Source organism: Orcinus orca, chromosome 1 (assembly GCF_937001465.1).
Source record: "Orcinus orca chromosome 1, mOrcOrc1.1, whole genome shotgun sequence".
Lineage (NCBI taxonomy): Eukaryota > Metazoa > Chordata > Mammalia > Artiodactyla > Delphinidae > Orcinus > Orcinus orca.
The window spans coordinates 43,763,852-43,791,783 of NC_064559.1; the positions used below are offsets into that span (position 1 = coordinate 43,763,852).

General features: G+C 39.3%; 1 protein-coding gene across 2 annotated transcripts in view; it reads left to right on the top strand.

The window, feature by feature from the left end:
* Nucleotides 1–1,738: 1,738 nt before the first annotated feature.
* The window catches only part of CENPF (centromere protein F), a 61,019-nt gene continuing 34,825 nt past the window's right edge, over nt 1,739–27,932 (top strand). For both annotated transcript variants that reach the window (XM_004275243.3, XM_033438010.2), the window contains exons 1-9: nt 1,739–1,858; nt 4,518–4,716; nt 5,707–5,903; nt 11,529–11,650; nt 12,065–12,156; nt 14,622–14,913; nt 16,041–16,243; nt 24,684–24,809; nt 25,759–25,887. In XM_004275243.3, the coding sequence (XP_004275291.2) occupies nt 4,555–4,716; nt 5,707–5,903; nt 11,529–11,650; nt 12,065–12,156; nt 14,622–14,913; nt 16,041–16,243; nt 24,684–24,809; nt 25,759–25,887 (1,323 nt within the window). In that variant the 5' untranslated portion in view covers nt 1,739–1,858; nt 4,518–4,554. The remainder of the gene's footprint in view (nt 1,859–4,517; nt 4,717–5,706; nt 5,904–11,528; nt 11,651–12,064; nt 12,157–14,621; nt 14,914–16,040; nt 16,244–24,683; nt 24,810–25,758; nt 25,888–27,932) is intronic.

A 27,932-nucleotide genomic window follows, 5' to 3' on the forward strand; every position in this document is an offset into this window, starting at 1 on the left:
CTATTTCATCAGTTCCTCTAGTTATGGTGCTAGCCAAAAACAAAGCTGGGGAAAAATAGAGGCAGGGGAAGGGAATCATAAAATTTAAGTCACAGAAATATCACTGAAGTTGCTACAATAGTCTCCATCACATAATTCCCTTGTCCAAGAAGTGAATGTATTTCTTTATTATTTATTATAGAATAGTGTAGCACAAAGCTTGGCTATACAGTGGTCGCTAATAGACATCTGCTTAGTAATGAATGAAAGAATAGTAACTGCAAATTTCTCATTCAAACCTTGAGAATCCTCTATTACACGTCTTTCTAGTTCTGTTTTCCTTAGGCAGCTAATACATAGTCGAATAATTACCCTGGGAAGCAACATAGTTGGAATTGTTGTTGGCGTCAGAATTTGGTTCAAATCCCCAAACAGCCAGATACTAGACTGATAAGGAAGAGTGTCTCATAAAATTCTCTTCACTTACCTGCTCCCTCCTTTCTCCTTGGGGCTTCAAGGAGACTGGAGAACAAGGCCTTTCTCCAGCTGGCAGTTTTACTTCCCAAGATAATTTTAAGTTCTATGTGTAAAATTACTAGGGAGTTACTAGGGATGCAAAGATGAATTTAAAAAGATTTTAATCTACAGGATTTTCTGAGTCTGAAGGGGAGCCAGACGTAAACATAGATATCTATATGTATAACTATATTTATCTACCCATCTATTATAAGACACGGCAAAAATCCTAAAAGTATAAACCAAGCTCTAGGAAAGGCCTAGGAAATTATTATTTCTAAGGGGTGGGTGGGAATAGCGAAATTTTAAGAAGAAAGTGGCATTTGAATGGTGTACTGAAGGATGAGCAGAATTTCAGTGAAAGGTAAGGGGCTGCAGGAACGGTCTAATAAAAGATAAAGAGAGGGAGACAGAAAGATTGGAATCTATTGAGGAAGACAACAGCATCAGAGATATATTAACTTAACAATTCATTGTTTTGCTCCTGCCTTTAGAAGCTTATTTTTAGTTGAGAGAAATAAAACGGGTACATAAATACCCACAATACTAGTGAGCTTCATAGAAAAGGAGAGGTTGCATCCTGTTTCGACGATTTTTCTGGCTAGTGTTCTCCCCTGGAATCCCAGCTAACAGATGTTCAGAATCACCTCTTTAGAATATGATCAATAGAGAACAGCAGTTAAGAGTGAGATCCTGCATGTTCTAGATTCAATTTCAAATGACTTAGTTTCTATGTGCTTCAGTTAACTTTTAAATAAAAATAAGAATATTTTCCTCAAAGAATTGTTAAGAATGACACGGGATGAAGAACACATGGCAGCACAGTACTTAGTATTTATGTCCTAAGTTATATATTTAATAAATAAGTAGATATGTGTGTACAGTATTGAGTTTTCACCAGACAGCACACTCCAGCGGGCTGCAGCCGATAGGCCTCACCCTCCTAATCAGTCTGCCCATTCCCTGGCTTTTGCGGAAAGAGCGGTTCATAACGCCTCCCAGCCTCAGCTAAAGCACGTGGACTCCGCCTCCCCACAACAACAAAACACCCTGTAGCACCAGCACCGGCCGCTCTGCTCCTGTGGCTTGACTTTTTTTTTTTTTTTTTTTGGTGGCTTGATTTTTAAATTCATCCGAAAGGACCAATCAAAGGCGGCATTCCGAGTGCGCGGAAGCGGATTGGCTGACAGCTGATGACAGTGACCAATAGGCTTTGAGATGAGTTTGGTCTAGGCCGGAAGCGAGCGAATCGAAAACGGGTGACGGTCGCGGGCAGTTTGAGTTGGAATCTGTGCTCCAGCCCGCGGCGGCTGTACTAGGGCCCGACTCTCTGAGTCGGGTTTTTCCCGACTCTGCCAGCAAGGTGAGCGTTCTGCTTGGGTCCCGGCTCTGGCGACGGGAGCGAGGGAGCTGTTGGCCTTCTGCAGGGGGTTACTGGGCGGGGACGCCTGTGGAATCGCCCTCCTAGGCACTGAAGGTGCAGCGGGCCGCCGCCTCTTCCCTTCTGGCGGAACTGGGGAATCGGCCCCGGGCCAAGTTCTTTGTGGTGTCGGCCCCCCTCTGCTACTGGTAAAAATGGGCTCGCACTAGTGTCCGGAGGCCCTGCTCGGTCACGGGCTTACCCTTTGGAGGATCAGTTTCCTCCTCTGTAAGGTAAAAGACTTGGGAGATCAGCAGGTATTTACTAGCAGCCTTCCGCGCCTATTTGAAATTTGGACATCGGTCCTTTGTTGCGCGGAGGAAATGCAAACTTTAGTTTTGAGGGTTTTGATCCGGGCAGCAGGTTGGTGTGCCTATTGTTAGTTGCGAGAGCATTTCTCTCACGCCTTCCACGTTCATTTGGCTGCGCCTGTGTTCCTGGCTCCGCTATGGGATGAGGACTCAGAAATAAATGACTTTGAGCCTGGTCTAGAGGAGCAGGCAGAGTTTTCATTCACAGGCTCCGCGGTGGCACTTTAGGCGGGAACTTGGGTTTCTTGGTGGAGATGGGGAATTCTGATAAAGGGAAAGCGCAAAACGGGCCTGCCGTGCCGGGGGTGGGCGAGTCACAAGGTCACAAAAGAGCTTCCTCGGGCACTTTCTGGGGTTGAGTGATTCGGGCATGGAGAGTGTCCTCCCCACGGTTAAGACAGAAACAGCATTTTCTGGAAGGAGGATAGTCCTGCAGATCTTTTTTGCAGGAACTTCGATATCCAGGACTTTTCTACATCACCCACGCCCGTCCCCCACTCCCATCCCTTTGCCCCTCACATCTTTGAGGATTGCATTTTTTGTCCTTTTCTCCCAGTGGCTCCACAGAGATTGTTGAATGGTTGATGCCTTAATCTGTCAAAGTCCCCTCTAATCAAAATTAGCTTGGGTCTGGTGATTGCTTTAACCATTTATTTGTTGCTGTGTCTTAGACTTTGGAAATGGAAAAGCATTTAACTTGCCAGTCTTCCTTCTGTTTATTTCCATCATCTCTATCATCTTTTTAAATTGCTCCTTTTAATATTTTGTTCGCTATGGTGTATGGATGTCATGATTTCAGTGGCTGGCAGAATTGTTTAGGAGTTGTAGTCGTGTGCCTCTGAGGTACGATATACCCACCCGTGAACCCCTGAATGAGCAAGCTAGTTTGGAATAGAAGGAGTAGCCTATTGGGGCAGTGTAAATTGTCCTTTGTTGGTGGAGTGGCATGAGACTCCTTTAAGTAGTTTTTGGGTAAATGGAAATGGAGTTTAAGATGTTGTGTTCAAAGAACTAAAAGGGTGGGGTGGGAGGTGAGAATGGCAGAGAAAACAGCTCTCCAAGGCTTGATACTAAAGTATGTGTTTTCTGAGACCCTTCCTTCTCTTTTAATATTTGGAAAAAGTTTTATTATACTTAGTACTTTCATCAACTATTTATTAATCTGATAAAAAATGTCATTGATAAAGTCGACTGAAACAAAACGCTAAAAATGGTTGTGGACTTCATTTAGTAAAAAACAGATTCTCATCCTGTTGCTAAAGGAACTGGAAAATGAATGCTTTTTCTTTCATTTAAGTTCTAAAGGCTAATGAATAAAGAATAATTGCCATACTTGTCTCCCAGCTGATTTAAATTTTCTAAGATATGCCTGAGAAAGAGGTAGGCCATTTCTATCTTGGCGCCACAGGCATCAGTATACAAGTGAAAAAGCGTTTTCAGTGACTAATACAATCGCTAATATGTATGGAAAGCTTACCAGGAGATACTGTTCTAAAGCTTTAGGGAACCACCACCATTATTATTCCCATTTTACAAATGAGGAAACCAAGGCACAGAGGTGTTAAATAACATGCCCAAGGTCACGCATCTTGTAGGTTGCTGAGCAGGGATTTGAATCACTAAGGCTATATACCTGATTCCTGGTCAGGGTCTGTCTGGAGAATGACTTTACTGCATTTTGCAGTGATTCTAGTGCTAGTATGGCATTCACCCTTTGTTCATGCATGCATTGACTCAACAAATGATAACCTCTTGGGAGGAAAAGGAGGTACCTGTGCCATGAGAGACTTTGATGGGGAGATATGACCAGATTATGATGGTTGTCCTCAGGGAAGGCTTCCTGGAGGAAGAGGGACAGAGTATGAGTGGGAATTAATGACATGAAGAGAGGAAAGAAGAGCATTTGCAAAAGTAACTTATCATGCATTTTATTTGTCCTGTAAGACCTAGTTCACCAGAAACCTTATAGCAAAATATTCATGTCTTGTACAATGAAAACAAACTGAGTGGTAGAAAGCAGGTAGCCATATAAGAGTCAAAAATGAGATATAAGAAAAGCAGAAATCAAGGGGAAGCCAAACAAGCATACTGTGTACTATTGACACTTCACAGTCAGTTATTAGTAGTCACCTTGCAGAGGGTGGAGAAGATGGATGTTATACTTCGTTATCTTTTGAAACATGAAGTTTTGAAACTTGATTCTTAGAGGTGGTTATGTAGATTAGTTAGTCTCTGAGACAGTAAGTTTCTTTTTACTATAGTAAGACCAACAGGTTGTTTATTCTTTTCAGTTTGTTTATAAATGTTTGAATAATAAAGGAGAGCAAAATGAGCTGGGCTTTGGAAGAATGGAAGGAAGGCCTGCCTACAAGAGCTCTTCAGAAAATTCAAGAGCTTGAAGGACAGCTCGACAAACTGAAGAAAGAAAGGCAGCAAAGGCAGTTTCAACTTGAAACTCTGGAGGCTGCGTTGCAGAAGCAAAAACAGAAGGTATCACTGAAATGCTGGTATTTAAAACTGTTCTCTCATTATTTGGATGAATGGTTTTGTCTTGGTCTTTTCAATTTAGAGAAAAATGATTTTGCCATCTTCAGGTGGTAATCCCCCCTTCTCTCCTTTATTGAATCTTTTTTTTTTTTGGCCACACCACGTGGCATGTGGGATCTTAGTTCACCGACCAGGGATGGGACCGCGCCCCCTGCAGTGGAAGCTCAAGCTGAGTCTTAACCGCTGGACCACAGGGCAAGTCCCCTCCCCTGTTGAGTCATTTTTATTTTAATTACCTCATTTTCTCCGTTCTTTGTTTTCATTTCTGCTTACCTGCTAATGTGTAGGGCTGCTGAGTTCCATTTTCACTTCTGTTTAGGACCAAGAATTGGGCATTGCTTTTGCATTCTGCACTAAAATGGCCGAAAATCTCTGGCTCCGAATCTGGGATCAATATTAGAGCACTTTGCAGTCCAAATAGATATCACTTTCTGAGAGTGAGCTTTTCACCTTGGTATTCCCACCTCTCTCCAGGACTAGTAAATGGAAACTTAAATAGTACTTCTTTCGTATCTTTGCATTAGCCAACCCATAGTAATACAATTACTGCTCCTAAAATGTTTTTGCTAGTGGGAGAATTTTTCAGTTTCTTACAGTAACTGGCTTTAGCAGCTGAACTTGAAAATGAATAGCTAAGAGAGGGTTTATAAGATTTATTTTTGATTTTTTAATTCTTGAAAGCCTATTAAAGCCTCTCTTTCTAGGATGGGTTTGTGTAGCCCTAACCAAAGACTGTAATACATGACTTTGCAAAATTTTTCTATCAGTAGGCTTGAAAGTGAGATCATCTAAAATTTCGGTGTACATCAAGCACTGACTTCTGTATTTTTTCAACCATATCTCAGAAAATTAGTCATCAGTGTTAGATTAACAGATACTATTTGGTAAATTCATGAGTAAGAGACCTAGTTCCTTTTGAATAATCTGCATTAGGTTGAGAATGAAAAAGCTGAGGGTGCAAACCTGAAAAGGGAGAACCAAAGCTTGATGGAAGTATGTGAAAATCTGGAGAAGACTAAGCAGAAGATTTCTCACGAACTTCAAGTCAAGGAGTCACAAGTGAATTTCCAAGAAGGACAACTGAACTCAAGCAAAAAGCAAATAGAAAAACTGGAACAGGAACTTAAAAGGTAACTTTTTTGGGAATGGTATTTATTATAGATGTCTTTGTATATATTCATCAGATGCAGCTATCTTTTCCTTTTATGGTGTAATTATTACACATTGACATTTTTTTCTTTCCAGTGGAATGAACAATGATTTGAGGAAGATTAATTCTTTTCTTATATGCCTCAGTCCTATTGTTGCATGGCTCAGTACTATATAAATTCATTAAATGGTTGCTAGCTTATTCATTTACTTATTCAGTATATGTTTATTAAGCTGCTTCATGTGCCAGGCACTGTGTTTGTTACTAGGGTATGCAATAATAGATAATACCAAAACTATCAACAGTGGTTACTGAAAAAATGGAGGGAAGTTAAAGCATGGCTTATATTGATGGCTTCTGTTTTCTCTGTGTGGAAAAGCTGTTGTAGAGAATCAGAGAACTAGGGAACTTCAAAAGGACTGAGGAGCACTGAGGGCTCGGTTGAGATTGGAGGCCAGGAATTTATAGTGGGACCAATCTATAGTGTTTAATGAGTTTTTTTTTTTTTTCCTTTCTTTAGCATATAAATGCTGAGAAGGTATACAGGAGGATCGATTTAGGGTTTTTGGGCGAGGGTGATGGGATAGAAGACAGTGGAATAATTGAGGATATTGGAAGAGAGTGATTGAAGTTGGGTGCCATGGAATCTCAGCTGGAGAGGAGGGAAGTGAAGTCTAGAAGACTTTCCTACTGAGGTCCCCATCCAAGAGGCCCATCTTCCATCTTAAGTATTACATAATCAATTAACCAATATCAATTCCATATTTAGGCAATAAAAAAAAAGGTGCTTATTACTACTTTCCATTAAAAAAAAAATCCCCCAAACAACTAGAGGCATTATTCAAAATAAATTTAATGGGACTTGAGCACTGCTGGCTTATAAATGGAATCTTCTTGTTCCAGTAGTGGAATTTTGTCAAAATAACAAGGAGTGATAAACACTAAAAGCAAAAAAGACTTTAGCAAATTGCCCTATTGTTAATTCCATGAATATACACCCAAAAATTTTAAGAAAAAATTTTGTTTTGAAATAACTTTAGACTTCCAGAAACAATTGTTAACATCTTACATAACCAGAGTACAATGACCAAATCAGAAATAAACATTAATTCAATACTATTAACTAAACTACAGACTTTATTGGAATTTCACTCATTTTTCCAGTAATGACCTTTTTCTGTTCCAGGATCTGATCCAGGATTCCACACTGCATTTAGTTGATGTTTTCTTACTTTTTTTTTTTTTTTTTAAGTATTTATTTGGCTGCGCTGGGTCTTAGTTACTTTTTTTTCTAAGCTCTGATGGTTTCTTGTCTTTTGTGACCTTGACATTTTTAAAGAGCACTAGTCTCCTTTATTGTAGAATAGTCCTCAATTTGGGTTCGTCTGCTGTTTTTCAACAATGGCAGAATTGACATTTTGGACTGGATTATTCTTTGTTGTGGAAGGCTGCCCTGTAGGCTGCATTGTAGGATACTTAGAATTCCTGGCCTCTGCCCACTAGATGCCAGTAGCACTTACACCACCTCCAAATTTTGACAGTCAAAAATGTTGCCAGGCATTGCCAAATGTCCTTTGGGAGGGCAAATTCATCCCGGATGGAGAATCACTGGGTCAGATTGAGGTTATGAATTTTTGGTAAGAATACCACAGAGGTAGTGACACACCTTTATAGTGACGTGTATAGTAGTGACATGCATCATATCAGAGTGTACATGATTTAATTTGACTTTTAAACCGATCGCTTGTTAGGGTGTTTATCTGGGTTTCTGCATTATAAAGTTACTGTTTTTCCATTTGTAATTAATAAATATTTTGATGCCAAGAATTTTTTTTCCTGGCATAGCTGCAATAATCTTAATTCTACCTACAAAGGAAACATACTTTTGAAAGTTAAAACGTTTAAAAATTACAGTTTGCCCTCCATATCCATGAGTTCTGCATCCACAGATTCAACCAACCAAGGGTCAAAAATATTTGAAAAAAATTCCAGAGAGTTCCAAAAGCAAAACTTAAGTTTGCTGCGTGCAGGCAACTATTTACATAGCATATACATCGTATTAGGTATTATAAGTAACCTAGAGATGATTTAAAGTATACAGGAGGATATACATAGGTTATACGTAAATACTACCTATGTGATTTTATATGAGAGTTGAGCATTTGCACATTTTAGTATTCAAGGGGGTCCTAGAACCAATCTTCTGCAGGTAGATTGTTAGGGACAACTATATGCTTGTCTTTTGGTGAAGCTGATAGTTTAAGTACACAGAAATCTTTTTCTAATTTTGTTTCCTATCTGTGTGGGAAGGTGGCTATCTATAATTTGCAATGTTAGAATGATAAATAAATTTCTGTCTTGTTGAGTTCTTTGTTTTCCTAAACTCTATCCTGGTCTGTGTTGGTCATCACTGTATTCCTAGCACCTGGCAATTGTAGGTCCTCAAATATTTGTTGAATGAATGAATGAAAGAGAGGCATTTGTTTTGGAAAGCAGGTGCTCGGGAAGTAGGAAGCTCACTTCAGTATGCTAGAATAATTATTTCTTTGAAAAGAACATTTTGGCTGCCAATGTTAGAAATATTGGTTTTAATAATTTACTTTATTAATTGGTTTTAATAATTTAATTTAGACAGAAATGTTAGTATTTTTTAACATTTGAAAAAAAGATGCTTTTGTATACATTTCCCTATTTCATTGAAAAGTGCCATTTGGTAGCAATGCCTGCAGATATAAAGTTCATGGTTGTATCTGACATGTAGCAATGGTTAAATGTTAGCATTAATATTATCATTATTATCAGTTGTTAGTTATTATCATCATCATCATGGGATTAGGATACCCTCATAGCACATTTAGTTTAAAAATATTTTTATTATCTATGATGTTGATAGATATAGATGTTTATAAAAGTTTACAAACTGTATAGACTTTAGACTATAAAAACTATTGAGTATACTATTCTATAGTATAAAAATTGTTAAGGGTATAAGACCTATAGATTACAATAACTTGAGTATAGTTTTAATTATTTAATTTTTGGGGCAGTGTTGGGTCTTTGTTGTGGTGCGCAGGCTTCTCATTATCGTGGCTTCTTTTTGCAGAGCACGAGCTCTAGGTACGCAGGCTTCAGTAGTTGTGGCACGTGGCCTTCAGTAGTTGTGGCTCGCAGGCTCTAAAGCACAGGCTCAGTAGTTGTGGCACACGGGCTTAGTTGCTCCACAACGTGTATGATCTTCCCGGGCCAGGGCTCGAACCCGTGTCCCCTGTATTGGCAGGCGGATTCTTAACCACTGCGCCACCAGGGAAGTCCTGAGTATAGTTTAAAATTTTTCACTGGTAACCTTCAGGTACAGGGCAGGAACTTATTTTTTCCATCAATGGCCACCGATTTCAGGTACATCTTGAACGAGTTAGGTTGAACATTTGAAATGTTGGTCAAAAACTGGTGAATAATAGACACAGAACACAGACTGGTTGTTGTCAGGGACTGGGGGAAGATGGCACTGGGGAGAAATTCCTTAATGGTTAAAGAGCTTTACTATGGAATGATAGAAATGGCTTTTAAGTAGATAGAGATGGTAGTTGTACAACACTGTGAGTGTAATTAATGCCACTGCATTGTTCACATAATCTGGTTAATTTTATGTTACGTGAATTTCACCTCAATAAATTATTTTTTAAAACAAAACAAAAAATGAACAAACAAAAACAAACAAATAAAAACTGGTGAATATTAGCAATCTCATATAGTTAAATTAGACCTAGGAGAAAACAGCTTAATTTTGTGTTTTTTTTGTTTTGTTTTGGTGGTGGTGATTTGTGTTTTTTCTCTCCCTAGGAGACAGGAGATACAAAGGTTTATAAAAATAATAGGGTATACTTTTATTTAATAGTTAAAATTAATAAATTTTTTTTTTTTTTTTTTTTTTTTACTGAAAAGATGTGAATTTGAGAGGGCAAAGAAACATCAGTTTTGCAAAGTTCTTCAAAATTCATCTCTGGAGTTTTACCAACCTTTTTACACCTTTGGAAGTCTATAGACCTGCAGTGTCCAATATGGTAGCCACTGGTTACGTGTGGCTGTTGAACACTTGAAATGTGGCTAGTGTCAATTGAGGTGTGCTGGAAGGACACAACCCAGTCCAAATTCTGAAGATTTAGTACAAAAACATGTAAAATATCTTATTAATGATTTTTGCAATGTTTATAAGTTGAAATTACAATATGGAAAATATTGAGTTAAATATTAAGATTAAATTCATTTATTTCTTCTTACTTTTTTCATGCTAATACAACATTTCTGTTGGAGGACTCTTACCTGTTATAAATTCGAATGTACCAGTTTGATTTGCTGAGCAGCCATTTTCAGCTCATACATTGCTTCTTCCTTCCCGGATTGAATTTGGAGCAGGCAGAGCTAGGACACTGAGGCACTTTCTTCACTACTTTCTTCACTCCCTGCTTTGAGTAATGTGTCCTTGGCAAAGAGAATGGTGCACATCATTAGCCATTCTACTAGGGTGTTCATTTTATTTCTTGTGTTAAGTTAAACTCAGGGACATTGGAGACTTGCAGGAATTGAGTCCTCTCTTAGGTTTGCTTCTGAAGGGTGTTACAACTGAAATGGTAGGGATACTCTGTACACATATACAATACAGTCGGCCCTTGTATCCACAGGTTCTGCACCCACAGATATGGAGGGCTGAGTGTACGACTGCTGTTTTATATAAGGGACTTGAGCATCCCTGGATTTTGTTATCTGCAGGTGTCCTGGGACCAACAACCCACAGATCCCAAGGACGACTGTATATAGCTCACTTTCTCCAGTTCTTTGGATCTGTTTCCTGCCAGTATCTTTTCTAGATACATTACGTTAACTTGATTTTTAAAATGTGTTTTAAAAATATCACAAAAGACGTGATATGTATATCAAATCTGTTTGTTTTTGGTTTTTTTGCGGTACGCGGGCCTCGGTGTTGTGGCCTCTCCCGTTGCGGAGCACAGGCTCCGGATGCGCAGGCTCAGCGGCCATGGCTTACGGGCCCAGCCGCTCCGCGGCATGTGGGATCTTCCCGGACTGGGGCACGAACCCGTGTCCCCTGCATTGGCAGGTGGACTCTCAACCATTGCGCCACCAGGGAAGCCCCAAATCTCTGTTTTTATAATGACAATATTGTAAGTAATGCCATCCGGTTTTATGATTTGAGCCCATGCTCCAATTTCCTCCTGTGTTTCTGAAATTCTGGTATTTTGTAGCACTGTGTCTTTCTTTGGCCTAGAATATAAAATTTCATTGGAATGTGTCCCAACCCTCTCAACTCTTCTTTGCTACTGTGGTGGTTATTACAGATCTTCATTATCGTCTTTATCATGTTGTAATTACTGGTCTATATTTCTGTTTTCCTAACTAGACTGAGTTCCTTTGAAGACAAAGGACTGTCTCATAAATTAGTTCTTATTAAACGTCTGTTGGATAAATGAAGTGGTAAGAATTCTTAGAGGGTTGGTTTTTTTGTAAGTTTATCGCTTTCTGAGAACGTATGGTGTTGGTATTCTACAGCTGTTGCTCTGATTTGCCATCCTCTCGGGTCCTTTTCTCATAGGTGTAAATCTGAACTTGAAAGAAGCCAACAAGCTGCACAGTCTGCAGATGTCTCTATGAGTCCATGCACTACACCACAAAAAATTTTTGCAACTCCACTCACACCAAGCCAGTATTATAGCGGTAAGGATATTTTCCCTTTGTATAAATAGCTCTTTTATTGAGATTTTAATTCTGTCGAAGAAATGAATTCATTCAACTTTGAATTCAACTTCTAATTTTAGGATTAAAAAAAAAGCAGCCATTAGTTATATATACATTTGTGTATCTGTTGAACTATGTTGAGCCATCAGTAAGCCTTTAAACTTTTCACTTTATCCTATGGTATTTTAAAATATAATTCAGTTTTGGAATATTTAAAACACCTATGTTTCCATGTATTTTGATATTTGAGTAATTTGATCAGTATCCGTTGCCTTAACCAAAATATTCTTTCTATCTGATGTACTAAGATACTCATTTCTAGGTGATCTATCATACTGATTCTTTGCAAAATCAGTGATCGAAGTAAAACTGTATCTCAATGTCTGTGTTTAGGTTCCAAATATGAAGATCTAAAAGAAAAATATAATAAAGAAGTTGAAGAACGAAAAAGATTAGAGGCAGAGGTGAAAGCCTTGCAGGCAAAGGTAAATTAATTATGGGCCTTTTAATAGAGTATGCAGTTGAAGAAGTACTTTGATATAGGATGCAACAAGGATAGAGAAAAATCTGCTTTACATAGGGCTGGCACATTTTTATTACACTGAGAAAATAAAGTTCCTGGCTCATTGGTTATAGTATTTTTAAATTTTAAAATAGGTAAAAGTAGAGTAAAATAGATTGGGGAGATGACTTTATCCCTAAATATTAAATGTTCACCAAATTCCATGGAAACTGTGGTCATGTAATTATTTCTCTGTTAAGATCTAATGATAAAGAAGAAGTTTCAAGAGGGTGGGACCAGAGTCATAACTGACACTCACTAGCTTTGGAACCTGGAGGCGATTGCTTCCTGTTCAGGCCTTCTGATGGAATGTGGTGATTGCTACCAGGGACGTGAGGTTTGGGGGTCATTATTAGGGAACTGTTTATTTCAGGTGAGAATGTTATCAACGTAATCTCCCCAGTTCCTTTAAATAAGTTGCTGACAAGTGTTTTAAATTACATTTTGATAGGGGTAAAAAAAGCAGAGAGAGGTGGGTGAAAAGATTTGTTTAACATCAATAAAATAAACAAAATGCGTATTTTGGAAACCCCAGCTTTTAGTTTCAGGACTGACCCAGAAAATACCTGGTGTCTATAGAATATACCTTTCCCATTTCTGTGCACGATGTTATTTATTTATTATTTATTTTATTATTTTTTTTTTGCGGTACGCGGGCCTCTCACTGCCGTGGCCTCTCCCGTTGCGGAGCATAGGCTCTGGACGCGCAGGCTCAGCTGCCATGGCTCACGGGCCCAGCCGCTCCGCGGCATGTGGGATCTTCCTGAACCGGGGCACGAACCCGTGTCCCCCGCATCGGCAGGCGGACTCTCAACCACTGCGCCACCAGGGAAGCCCGCTGTTATTTGTTTTTTAAAAAATTCCAGTTTGGCACTTAATGGCGCAATTCTAAACATATGAACTTGGTGAGATGGCACAACTTAGCAAACAGTTTAAGGCTGAATTTATACGTAGATGCCTTAAATACTGAGGATCCAAAAAATACCTGGTAGAGCTTTAACAATTTAAATTCTTTTTACGCCTTTAACCCTTGTTTTGAGATCACCAGGGTTTTGATATGTAGCAAAGGCATTGCTTACAAGATGAATAAAATTAAACAATAATTCTCTGGTCTGACTTGGAAATATGTGCTTTGTTATCCAGTTCAGTCATTGGTATCAATTCTGGCCCTGACATCTGTTCCCAGAGTTATTTTGTGGAGGACTGTGAGTCTCCAGAAGCCTTAAACCTTTCCCTGTGGCAAGAAAAGGCCTTGCTATCAAAAATTTAACTTGGGCTTCCCTGGTGGCGCAGTGGTTGGGAGTCCGCCTGCCGATGCAGGGGACGCGGGTTCGTGCCCCGGTCCGGGAAGATCCCACATGCCGCGGAGCGGCTGGGCCGGTGAGCAATGGCCGCTGAGCCTGTGCGTCCAGAGCCTGTGCTCCGCAACGGGAGAGGCCACAACAGTGAGAGGCCCGTGTACCAACAACAAACAAACAAACAAAATTAACTCAGCTTCTATAGCAACACCTTGATAGTTTTCAGAATGCAGGCAGATAGAAGAACAAAAAGAAGAATTCAAAACAGCAGAAAATCCACAAACGTGTATTATATAATACAAAATACCTCATACGACATTTTTGGGGGGAGAGTGTTATGGTGGAATGTGAGATTCTTGAAAGAGTTCTTTAGGTTAGTATTGAATTTTGAGTCTCAGTGTGCAAAGCTACAGGGGGAGGTGACCAAGGAGGGGCAAAGTAAAATCAAATTTCAGAATTCAAAATGGCAGTGAGTACTCACATGTGTTTTTATGAAGTATATGAGGGATGCAGAATAAATACAAAAACTGAGCCCATTTAAAATAGATTGGGCCTCAGATGGTACTGATTTCACCCTTCAGTGCCAAGTCTGACCATTAGAACATTTCCTCACTGGTTATTGGGACCCAGTGGTTCCCTTGACTTGATGAATGTTCTTTCTTGGTACACAGTGGAAGTGTTACCTTCTTGGCATGGCTTTATGTTCTATTTGAAAATTAAGTACATAGTCTTTTTTTTTTTTAATTGCAGTATTGCTGATTTCCAATGTTGTATTAGTTTCAGGTGTATATACCAAGGTGATTCAGTTATATACATTATATATACATATATACTTTTTCATATTCTTTTCCATTATAATTTATTGCAAAACATTGAATGTAGTCCCCTGTGTGTAAGACCTTGTTGTTTATCTATATTACATGTAGTAGTTTGTATCTGCTAATCCCAAACTCCTCATTTACCCGCCCTCCCACCCCCACTGCTTTCCCCTTTGGTAACCATAAGTTTGCTTTTTTATGTCTTTGAGTCTACTACATAGTCTTAAATATTTTGACTCCTAAAGGGCTCTAAAGAGTTTCTGTTTTTACAGAAAGCAAGCCAGGCTACTCCCCAAAGCACCATGAATCACCGGGACATTGCCCGACATCAGGCTTCATCATCTGTGTTCTCATGGCAACAAGAAAAGACCCCAAGTCGTCTTTCATCCAATGCTCTAAAAACTCCAATTAGGAGGGGTTTCTCTGCATCTAGTTTTTCTGGGGAACAAGAAGTGACTCTGAGTAGATCAACTTTGCAAATAGGGCATAGAGATGCTAATAGCAGTTTCTGTGATAATTCTAGCAATTCTCATCTTTTGGATCAATTCAAAGCCCAGAATCAAGGTAACTTCTTGAGCTAAATTAAATTTTCCTGAGATAATTTTAGAAGTCTAGAAATTTCTAGACATTTTTAGCCCTAGAAAGTGCTCATGTGTTTTGTTAGACCCATCAGTGATCAACATCCCAGCCTGGTGATGTGAAATACTGTCTTTGGGATAATGAGAAAAGATATCACCATTTGGAAAGGTACCTTTATTTGTACTATAAAGCTGGTGCCATGAAGACTTGAGAAGTAGGGTGAGTGGCTTTGACTTTCCAGAGTGGGGCAAGTAGGTGGGTTACAGTTGACACTCCCCACAGCTCTCCCCTGGCTCCTTTTGTGGCCCATGAAACAAGCCAGTTTTGGCCAGAGGTGTGGCATGTGTCTGTAGGAGAGCTTTGCTGTGTGCTGCCAGGTTGTGTGTATGGGAGAAACCTGTAACCCTGGCTGCTGCACCACGCTGCTGCTGACAGCCAAGGGTGCCAGGTGGTGTTCTGGAATCTAGTCTGCAGACTGTGATAATTTCCAGTGCTATGGTAGATTGAAAATCACCATCTGTGTGCACTGGTGAGACCTGTCCCATGGCCAGTGCCATTGGAACCAATATTGTGTATATGTGGGGAAAAAAATGAAAAAAACCATTGTTGTTAATTTTGGCAATAGAGGAGGTTCACACTGTCTTGCTCTTTACTGGAGGACAAGCTACTACAGAATGTGGGAGGGTGAATTTTTCACTGCTTAGCACTCATTTGCATTGATATGGGCATAAAAAATATATTAGGTTGTGGGTGTATGAAACCAAGTGGTAATTTTAGTGCAGGCTGTTATATGTGGTACACTTTTTGCAGTCTCGATAAGATACTATTCACGATTTTAGAAAAACATTTCTGCCCCCTCAAGTTTCTCTGAAAACTTACGAAAATTTGTTTCTCCTGCTTTCTGTAGGGTTTTTGAATACAAATAACAATAAAGACTAAACATTGAAATTAAATCCAATTAAAGTAGCTTCTTTGTTTAATGTGAATTGATTTATGTTTGACTCACCAAAGATTTCAGAGCAGAGTAACGTTGATACATTCTGAGTTTAGTTGTAAATGTCTTTGTGAAAAATATATGTTAATTGAAGTGTGGGTTTTGTTTGTGATTTAAGAGCTAAGGAGCAAGATTAGTGAGTTGGAACTACGTCTGCAAGGACAAGAAAGAGAAATGAAAGGCCAAGTGAACAAGCTTCAAGAACTCCAACTCCAAGTGGAGAAAGCAAAAGTGGAATTAAACGAAAAAGAGAAAGTTTTGAACAAAAGCAGGGATGAACTGGTGAGAACAGCTGCACAGTATGACCAGGCATCAACCAAGGTACTTGACTTTTCATGAGTTATTGATAAATCTCCATTTTTTTCATATCATTCTTTGGAAAGACTACTCTGCACTTAGACTTGTGAAATAAATATTAGTAATGAACCTTATTATATACTAGGCGGTATTGATGCAGTTGAACAGTAAGTTCTTTTAGAGTTGGGTAGATCTGGGGTCAAATCCGGACTGCACATTTTCCCAGCCAAGGGACCTGGGCAAGTCACTGATCTCTTTTATATCTCAGAGGGTGATGAAGAATAAAGATTATGTATGTACAGTGCCTGGCAGGTGCCTAATATATAAAAGAGGCACTTAAAGTCATGGAGCTTTAAAAGAGGTTTAGGACATACGATAGAATTGAATAGACCTACTCCTGGGATCCAGTGTATACACTCCTACCATTTAATCTAAGGCTCTAATTAAGGCCAAGCTTCATAGCCCGTTATTTGGGGGTTGTCTTTGTTGTTGTTGTTGTTGCTTTGCCCCCAACCTACCTCTCTAGTCTTTTCTTCTCTTTTTTCTATTATTCATTCATTCACTGACTCATTTGACAAATATTTATTGACCATCTACTGTATGTCAGCCACTGTTTTAGACCTGGGGATGCAGCAGTGAGTAAATAGACAAAAAGAATGGCCCTTGTGGAGCTTCATCATAATGGGGGACGTAACGTAGATGTACCAGTCACGTAGATAGTGTGTTATATGGAGAAAAGTGTAGAGCAAAACGAATTATCTTCTAGGACCAACTGCAGTTATTTGGTGTTTCTTGAACCTAATCTGTGTCTGGGTCAGTGTTCTGCTCACATTTGCCTTTCTGCTCCACATACCCGCCTCTTGGAATACTCTTGACTTGCTCCCCATCCCGTGAGCTCCTTCTCTCATTTCTTAGTGTGGTGAGGTCTTTTCTCCTGGCTTCCATCCCCATTATGACCCTTTTATTGTCGTTATTTATGTTCTAGCTCTTGTAGTTCCCACACTTGGCTAATTGTCAGAATCACTGAGAACCTTGCAGAATTAATCTTCTTAGACTCATGTCTGAAGTGGGCCTATGGAATTTACCTTTAATAAAATCTCTAGGTAAAAACCACTGTAGTAGGTAGACCTGTATCTTCTATTTGCTTCCTGGGAACAGGCTCTTTCTTTCTTTTTTTTCAAATTAATCCTTTTTATTTTAAGATAATTATAGATTCGTGTAGTTATATAAAATAATAGCTTGTTAATATGATGGGTTACAATGATTGCTTTTCAGATATTTGAATGTCTTTCATCCTTGGAGTAGACCATACTTGGTCTTGGTGTATAATTCATTTTATATATTTCTGACTTTTATTTGCTAATAATTTGTTAAGGATTCTCGTGTCTATATTTGTGAGGGATGTTGTTCAGCTGTTTTCTCTTTTTGTACTGTCTTTGTCTGGTATTTGTATCAGAGGTAATACTAGCTTCATAAAATGCATTGGGAAGCATTCCCTTCTCTTCTCGGAAGAGATTGTGCAGAATTGGTGTTATTTCATCTTTATACATTTGGTAGAATTCTCCATGAAACTATCTGGGCCTGGAGATTTCTTTTTTGGGAGATTTAAAATTATAAATTCAATTTTTAAATAGTTACACAGCTATTAAAATTATTTATTTCACATTGGATGAGTTGGGTTATTTTGTGATTTTAGAGGAAATTTCATCTAAATTGTCAAATTTGTGCATGTGGAGTTCATAGTATTTCCTTATTCTTTTGATGTCTGTAGGTCAGGTTTATTCCCTGTTCATTTCTGATATTTGTGTCTTCTCTATTTTTCTCTTTGTCAGTACTGCTAGGAACTTGACAGTTTTGTTGCTCTTTTATTGATCTTACCAAAGAGTCAGCTTTTTAATTCATTGATTTTTCTCTATTTCCTATTTTCAATTTCATTGATTTTTAAATTTTTTTTCCTCTCTGTTATTTCCTTCTGCTTGCTTTAGGTTTATTTTGCTCCTCTTTTTCTAGGTTGTTGAGGTGGGGAGCTTAGCTTACTGACTTGAGACTTCTTCTTTTCTAATGCAGACATTTAATGCTATAAATTTCCCTCTCAGTACTGCTTTAACTGTGCTCTGCAAATTTTGATATATTGTATTTTTTTTAAATAATTTTTAAAAACATTTATTTATTTATTTTTGGCTGCATTGGGTCTTCGTTGCTGTGCACAGGCTTTCTCTAGTTGCGGGGAGCAGGGGCTACTCTTTGTTGTAGTGCGTGGGCTTCTCATTGTGGTGGCTTCTCTTGTTGCAGAGCACAGGCTCTAGGCGCATGGGCTTCACTAGTTGTGGCATGCGGGCTCAGTAGTTGTGGCTCGTGGGTTCTAGAGCACAAGCTCAGTAGTTGTGGTGCATGGGCTTAGTTGCTCTGCGGCATGTGGGATCTTCCCAGACGAGGGCTTGAACCCGTGTTCCCTGCATTGGCAGGCGGATTCTTAACCACTGCACCAGCAGGGAAGTCCCTGTTATATTGTATTTTAATTTTTATTCTTTAATGTACTAAAAAAATTTTTTTTTCTTGGAACTTCCTTTTTGGCTCATTGATTATTCAGAAATACCTTGTTTAGTTTCCAAGTGTTTGGAGCTTTTTCTCTTTTTGTTATTGATTTCTAGTTTGATTCCACTGTGTTCAGAGAATATACTTTATGATTTCAGGTCTTTTAAATTTGTGGGGGTTTTCTGGCCTAGTATATGGTCTATCTTGGTATATGTTTCATAGGCACTTGGAAAAAAATGTATATTCTCTTGTTGGATGGAATGTTCTAAAAGTGTCATTAGCTCCTGTTGGTTAACGTTCTTTGTTGAATTCCTCTGTATCTTTGCTGATTTCTTGTCTAGTTGCTCTAGCAATTGTTGAGAGAGGGATATTGAAGTCTCCCATAATTGTTGATTTGTCTATTTCTCCTTTCTGTTCTATCAGTTTTTGCTTCACTTATTTTGCAGTTCTGTAGTTCGGTCCATACACGTTTAGGATTGCTATGTCTTCTTGGTGGATTGACCCTTATCATTATGCAATAGCCCTCAGTGTCTCTGGTAATTTTTTTTATTCTGAAGTCTACTTTATCTGGTAGTAATATAGCCACTGTAGCTTTCCTTTGGTTTATGTTTCATGATGTATTTCTTTCTGTCTTTTTAATTTCAGCCTATCTATGCTATTAAATTAAAAAGTATGACCTAACTATAAATTAGAAAATAGGCCTAATGTGAGTTTTGTGTGGACAGCGTATAGTTGGGTCATATTTTTTAATCCACTCTTTTAAAACACTATTCCCTTTTAGAAACACTATCTGTCTTTTAATTAGTATATTTAGATCACTGATATTCAATGTAATTATTGATATGTCATGGCTTAAGTCTTCCATCTTTTTTTTGTTTCTTTCATTTTTCATTTCTCTTTCATTTTTCCTGCCTTCCTGTAGGTTACTTGAACACTTTTTAGAATTCCCTTTTGAATTATTGATAGTGTTTCTGAGTGTATTTCTTGGTAGAGCTTTTATAATGATTGTTTTAGATAATGTATATATACATACAATTTATCACAGTTTATTGGTGTTGTCATTCTATCAACGCTAATAAATTATCGAAAATTTACTTCTCTTTTTGCCCTTATACCCTCCCCCATTTATAGTATAATTTCCTTCGGTGTTTTCTCTACATACATTTAGAACCACATCAGACAGTGTTATAATTTTTGCTTCACTTGTCAAACATAATTTAGAAAACTGAAGAAGAGATGGAAAGCCTATTGTATATATGTTTATTGTTCATTAACTTATTGTTCCTTCCTTCATGATTCCTTCCATATTTCCTTCTTTCATTATTTCCTTTCTGTTTAGAGAACATCCTTTAACCATTCTTTTAGTGTAGTTACAAATCCTCTAAATTTTCTTTTGTCTGGGAATGTTTTGATTTCCTCTTCATTCCTGGAAGATATTTCTGCAGGGTATAGGATTCTAAAGGTTAACAGTTTTTTTCTTTCAGCACTGTCTTGTTTTTCCTTGGGCTCCAAAGTCTCTTGTTAATCTTTCTTCTCTTTTTTTCAGAGCTTTTTAATGTTTGTTTTAATGTAATGTGCAAGGTTTTGGATTATTCTTGGTGGGAGGTAGAGGGAAATGTTCATCTCTTCCATCTACCTGGAAGTGGTAGTCCAGGTTCATTTTTAGAATTCTTCTAGTGCAGTGCTTTGCACCGAGAAATTCTTGGTAACTGTGGCTTAGATGTATGAAGGAACATGATCTCCCTTGATCTATATATTTATTCTCTTTGTGCAGTCTGGGTTTGTAATTTGGTTTTCTAAGTTGGAAAGACTTGGATTCAAACCCTGGCTCTACTACATCCCAGTTGTGTTGCTTTGGAGCTATTTAATTAACTTCTGAACTTCAGTGTCCTAATCAATAAAATGGTGTTAATAATAATGCCTTTGTCATAGGATTGCTGTAAAGTTTGTGATAATTTTTAAAAAATATTTATTTATTTTATTTATTTATTTTCCTTGTTTTTTCTGGCTGCATCGGATGTTAGTTGCAGCACACGGGGTCTTTGTTGACGCATGTGGGATCTTTTCGTTACGGCGTGTGGTCTGCTCGGGTTTCTCTCTTGTTGTGGTGCACAGGCTTCTCTCTAGTTGTGGTGTGTGGGTTTTCTCTCTCTAGTTGTGGCATGTGGGCTCTCTCTTTGAGGTACGCAAGCTCAATAGTTGTGGCACGTGGGCTTAGTTGCCCCACAGCATGTGGGATTTTAGTTCCCTGACCAGGGATTGAACCCACGTCCCCTGCGTTGGAAGGCAGATTCTTTACCACTGGACTACCAGGGAAGTACCTGTGATAATTTTTATAAAGGTTTTGGCATATAGTGCCTGGCACATGGTGAACTTATAATAATAATTGTTATTATTATATCAATAAAGTTCCTTGTCAGTGAAGCTCATTTTCAGTTGCACTTCTGCCAAGTCACGCCTTCTCATATAAGAGAATTATACTTATCCTTTTACATTTTGTCTTGTTGGTTTTGGTGTGACAAGGTTACCGAATCCTTGTACTGGCTAGCATATTTGATGAAGTCTCTTCTTACCAGATCATGAATTAGGATTTTTGACTAGGACAGTGCTGAGAATATAGCTCTGGCTTTCTTTCTGTTGGAGACTCCTCTCCAAGTTCTTAAGACTCATTCGTTCAATGCTTTTTGTATTCCATTTTTTTCCTGTAAATTACAAACCCACCTAACTGAAAATTCAGTCCACCTTTCTCCATCTTGTCTCTAAAGATAATATGACCTTGTCCAATATGTTGCTGAAATCAGATTATGCTTTGTTTATGCTATTCCCTGATGTACCATTAGAACTACCTATTAAATAAAATGGAGCTAATTTAGCCAAAATCAATACCGTGTGCTTTAGTGAACATACACTGTTTCTCGTATGCTTCTTTTCCAAGTATTTACAAACCGTGTGGGATGCAAGGTTTGAACTCATGTAGAAACAGAGTGCTGGGACTGGCAGCAAAGCTAGACTTCAGCACCCGTATTTTACAGCGAAAAGCTCATTGGTTCAGAGCACTGAGTCTCCAGGGTCATATGCTGTATATTTTTAAAGGACTTGAGCTCTGGACCCTTTTTTAGAGTATTATGGAGCATTCATGACACCTAGTGGCCAGGTACTTGCACATGGATTGTGCATCATAAATATCAGCATAAAAAATAATCTAAATAAAATATAAATTACTCTTAAAGGCTCTTTTTTAAGCTACTGTTTCTAATAAGAAAGAATTGATTGATCCTGAGATCCTATAGTGGAATATGTTGCAGTTTGACGGAGTGCCAGCAGAGGGTGCCAAGGGTTCATTCATCTACTCTGCCATGCATGTTTTTTTTCCCCCCCTGAAAATTGTCAGAATTTTATTTTATTTTATTTTTTATATTTATTTATTTATTTGGTTGCGATGGGTCTTAGTTGTGGCAGGCAGGCTCCTTAGTTGCGGCTCAGGGGCTCCATAGTTGTGGCACACAGGCTCCTTAGTTGTGGCATGTGAACTCTTAGTTGCGGCATGCATGTGGGATCTAGTTCCCTGACCAGGGATTGAACCTGGGCACCCTGCATTGGGAGCACAGAGTCTTAACCACTGTGCCACTGGGGAAGTCCCTGTCAAAATTTTAGACCATCATTTAGGCAACAATGATTTTTGTCTGAGTTGTTTACTGCTATATCCCCAGTGCCTAGCATGGTGCTAGACATATTTGTTGAGTTCATATTTATTATTATTAGAAATAATTTCTTTCATACTTTTCCTTAGGGATTTAAAAATTCAAGAACAATAAGGTTAATGACAAAGGTGTCTTAATGTTCAAAGCAGTGGATTAATTTGAACAACTGCTCAATATTTTACTTTTTGAATCCAGTATTTTAAAGTTATGATATTTGCAAAATCAGACCAGCTTTATCTTTTCATCTTTGGTTAGTTAATAGTTGGTGTCTGGTCTTCCAGGAAAGTCTTACATAATGTTTTCTTTTCCTCTGAATTTTCTGTTAAATTTCTAATAGTTCTAATAGTTCTAAATCGGACTATAATGAGTCTCAGAGAAATACATTAGTGGAGAGATTTGCCAAACTGGGGCACATTTCTTTTGGAACAGGACTTCTCCCCCACTAATGTGAGTTGTTCTCATTCTTTCCTGGGAAATTAGAGTTGCTTTGTAGGGCAGTTCAAGGATTTGAACACCACAGGGAAGCATCAGAGGAATGGGTTTTAACACTTGAAGATTTAATTTTAGAAGAGCATCCTAAATTTTGATGTAGTTCATGTTTTAAAAATTATTTTAGAGATAACTGGCTATGCATAGAAAAGAATGAAATAATGCCATTTGCAGCCACATAGATGGACCTAGGGCTTATCATACTAAGCGAAGTAAATCAGACAGTGAAAGGCAAATATCACCTGATATCACTTATATGTGGAATCTAAAAAATGATACAAATGAACCTGCTTACAAAACAGAAACAGACTCACAGACATAGAAAACAAATTTATGGTTATAAAGGGGAGAGTGGGAGGAGGGATAAACTGGGATTAACAGATATACACTACTATATATAAAATAGGTAAACAGTAAGGGCCTACTGTAAGGCACAGGGAACTATATTCAATATCTTGTAATAACCTATAATGAAAAAGAATCTGAAAAAGAACATATGTGTGTGTAACCGAATCACTTTGCTGTACACCTGAAACTAACACAACATTGTAAATCAACTATACTTCAATTAAAAAAAAAGATAAATGGCTACGTAAAAGGACAAATGCATGTTCTTCGTGTTGCCTTTGGCAGCTTGGTTAAAACCCATTGTGATATTCTTTGGAGTGCTGTGAATCTCCAGATATTTAAAATGGCATAGTGGGAGCATTGTGGAAAGATGCATATTAATATTTAAGTTTCCCACAAAATCTGTTGTGCTTGAAAAACACTATCACATGAGGATAATGGGTACCCTCTGGTTATTTTATAGCCTCTAAATTACGCAGGTCAACATCACTGCTTTTTTTTTTTTTTTTTGCGGTACGCGGGCCTCTCACTGTTGTGGCCTCTCCCGTTGCGGAGCAACAGGCTCCGGACGCGCAGGCCCAGCGGCCATGGCTCACGGGCGCAGGTGCTCCGCGGCATGTGGGATCCTCCCGGACCGGGGCACAAACCCGTGTGCCCTGTATCGGCAGGCAGACTCTCAACCACTGCGCCACCAGGGAAGCCCAACATCACTGCATTTTAACCTCTCATTCCCGTGCAACAAAACATTAGGTGAGGGCTTCCCTGGTGGCGCAGTGGTTGAGAATCTGCCTGCTAATGCAGGGGACATGGGTTCGAGCCCCGGTCCGGGAGGATGCCACATGCCGCGGAGCACCTAGGCCCGTGAGCCACAAGTAATGAGCCTGCGCGTCTGGAGCCTGTGCTCCGCAGCAAGAGAGGCCGCGATAGTGAGAGGCCCGTGCACCGCCATGAAGAGTGGCCCCCATTTGTCACAACCAGAGAAAGCCCTCGCACAGAAATGAAGACCCAACACAGCAAAAATAAATAAATAAACTCCTACCCCCAACATCTTCTAAAAAAAAAAGCAAAAACAAAAAATCATTAGGTGAATCATTATTCAGACATGCTGATTTCTTTTTTCATGGCACAAGTTATGAAGTATTTATTTAAATGGTCTAATGCTTTACATCCTTGCTAATATTTCCCAAATATAAATTTTATGTGTGCTAAAATAATTGTAGTGGTTTTGGTACTTGACTAATTGTTTTAAACCCAACTTTTTATGAAATAAAAATGTCAAAACACTATGTTAAACTTGAACCAGATCATGGGACTAATTTTTCTAAAATTCAGAATGTTTGCTTCTTTCCAAGAATTTTTGTTTTGTACTGAGTGTCTTAATTTGTTGTTAGTGTATTGCTTTGGAGCAAAAACTGAAAAAATTGACTGAAGATTTGAGTTGTCAGCGTCAAAATGCAGAAAGTGCCAGATGTTCTCTGGAACAGAAAATCAAGGAAAAAGAAAAAGAGTTCCAAGAGGTAAGGTAAATGGATTCATGAGGAGTTTGTCCAGAAGGCTCTTGTCGGCATTTCCTAGTTTGATCATTTGAAAAGAGGAGTGTCTGTCATTATTTGGGATGTTCCACTAGACGGGAAATGCTTTGTGCGGAAAAGGCACTATATTTTCCTTCACACTTTTCCATTTTTTAGTTTTTGACTGGAGAAGGGACTTAGAATATTCTTTTTTTTTCAACATTTTCTGATTTGTTTGAAATTTGACACCAAGTAGGAAAGGATTGTATTTCTTATTTCAAACACTCTGTGTTCTAAAGGAAATTGTATTACATTCACCAGGTGTATTTAAAGGCTGTGAGTTGGCAAATACATTAGGAAGGTAATTGATGGGGAGGGGAATGAAGTTGGCAGACAAATTAGGGCTGAAGATGCCCTTGCATAAGGCTTGGTATCAGTTTCAGGTGAGTTAGCCTTGAAATGGGTCTATAGTCTTTTAATGAGAGTGACTGGAAATGTTAACCTGGTGTCCCTGTGTGATTGTCCAAGTTAATTGGTGGCATTTCCTTCCTGTCATTCTCAATGGTCAGTGGCATAAGCTATTTGACATTTTAAACTCCATTTTTGAGTGTGTTGATTTCTCAGCCGAGTTGTGACCGGCTACAGCTCAGCTCTACTCTTTTGCCCCTGGATAATTCAGAACAGAGGTGATTCATTTAAGTCGGGGATGAGGCGGGAACAGGCCAGTTTCCATGTGTTCTCCTGGCGGACTCCTTCCTCTTCCGCTCAGAGACCCGGATCTGATGCCCGGGACCCGTGCTAAGGCTGCCTATATCAATCATCAGGTAGTCGCAGACTGGCTCCCATAATCTTCTGCTCTTACAGAAGAGCATTGCCTGGGGGAAGAATGGGTCTCGCCCTAGGATCTCCCTTGTTAACCAGCATCAGTTTGATGCATTTGTCTTTTGCTTTTTAGGAGCTCTCCCGTCAACAGCGTTCCTTCCAAACCCTGGACCAAGAGTTCACTCAGATGAAAGCCAAGCTCACCCAGGAGCTACAGCAAGCCAAGAACATGCACAACATCCTCCAGGCTGAACTGGATAAAGTAGGGTGCTAACTGATTTCTCCCTCCTCCTTAACCTCCCCACCCCCTTTTTAATACATGTCATTTCTGTACCACAGCGGACATATGATACCTTTAAAGAAAGAAAAAAAAAGCTCTATCCTCACTTTCCTTACGTATCAAAGTGGAGAGCAAACTGAACCTTTCTGGGTCTCGGTTTTCTTGTTTAGAGAAGGAGTGCAGTGAGTGAGGATCTCAGATCTGAAGGTCTGTGGGCGTCTCTGATATTCCATTGGTTCTTGGTCATGCCACCAGCTGGGAGCTATCCCAAGTATTTATGCTTCCAAATAGTCAAAGCACTGAAAATTATAATTTACTTATTTAACACTCCCTGCACAAATGATCTCATCTGCTTTTATGGCTTTCTGTGTCATCCATGTGATGATGACATCCATGTTTATATCTCCAGTCTGGATGTCTGGTCTGAATTTCACACTTGTGGGTGTGCATCTGATATTTCCAGTCACACACGTAATAGGCATCTCACACTTGAAACATGTTATTAATGGAACTCCAACTTTTTTCAGACTTGTTCTTTGCTTAGTCTTCCTTGTCCCAGTAAATAGCAATTCCATTCTTCACATCACTCAGGCTAAAACCTCAGTGTCATCTTCACCTCCTCTTTTCCTCTCAACACCTCAAAGTAATCCATTAAAACTCTGCTGGCTCTACCTTTATTTATTCACACACACACACACACATACACATGTGTGTGCATGTGTATTTGTGTATATCTGTGCATATGTATATTTTCATGCATGAGTATATGTGTGTATTATATGAATAGTATAAACTTTTTTGTGTGTTAGAACACAAAATCTATATAGAACAAATGTACAACAATAAATTACTATAAGGCATGCCTCTCTTGTGACCATTATATATGTCAGAGGATAGAATCTTGTTGGCTACCCCAGAAACCTTTCATGTGCCACATACCTCCCTGCTAAGAATAAACCTGACTTCTCTGTCTTTATGTTTTACACTGGATCTGACTGCTTTCACCATCTCCAGCTCTATATGTGGTCTAAGACACATCATCTCTCACCTGGGTTTCTGTACCAGCATCCTAACTGGTCTTCCTGCTTCCACCCTTCCTCCTCACAGTGTGTTTTCAATCAGCAGCCAGAGGGAGTCTTTTCAAGTATAGGTCAGATCATGTCACTCCTCTGCTCAGAAGTCTGCAGTTACTCCCCATTTCTCAGAGTAAGAGTCAGGTCATTCCAAATGTATGCAGCAGCCTAGGTGGCCTTCCCACCACCTTACCCGCTCACCCCATCTCCTACTCTCCCTTTGCTTACCTGTCCACGTGGCCTCCTTGCCATGGGGGGACACACCCAGCAAGTGGCAGCTTTGGGCTTTGCTCTTGGGGGTGCTCCGTCCCCAGACAGATCTGTAGGGTGTGAGCCTTCACTATCTGAAGACTTGCTGCTCCAGTGTCACCTTATGAATGACATCTTCCCGTGGTCACTACATAGACCCTTGCCCTCAGGTACTTTCTGTTTCTTTACCTTGCTTTATTTTTCTCCATAAAGTCTATCACCTGACATATAATAGAGTTATTTGTTTATTTAAATATTATCTTCTGGGGCTTCCCTGGTGGTGCAGTGGTTAAGAATCCGCCTGCCAATACAGGGGACACGGGTTCGAGCCCTGGTCTGGGGAAGATCTCACATGCCGTGGAGCAACTAAGCCCGTGCACCACGACTACTGAGCCTGCGCTCTAGAGCCCGCGAGCCACAACTACTGAGTCCGCATGCTACAACTACTGCAGCCCGTGCGCCTAGAGCCCGTGCTCCGCAACAAGAGAAGCCACCGCAATGAGAAGCCCACACACTGCGATGAAGAGTAGTCCCTGCTTACCGCAACTAAAAAGAAAGCCCGCGTGCAGCAACGAAGACCCAATGCAGCCAAAAATAAATTAATTAATTAATTTAAAAAGATATTATCTTCCTTCCATCACTCAGATCTTTCCATGAGGACAGGGTCTCGTCTGTTTAGTTTCCTGCTCCATCTGCAATGCGGAA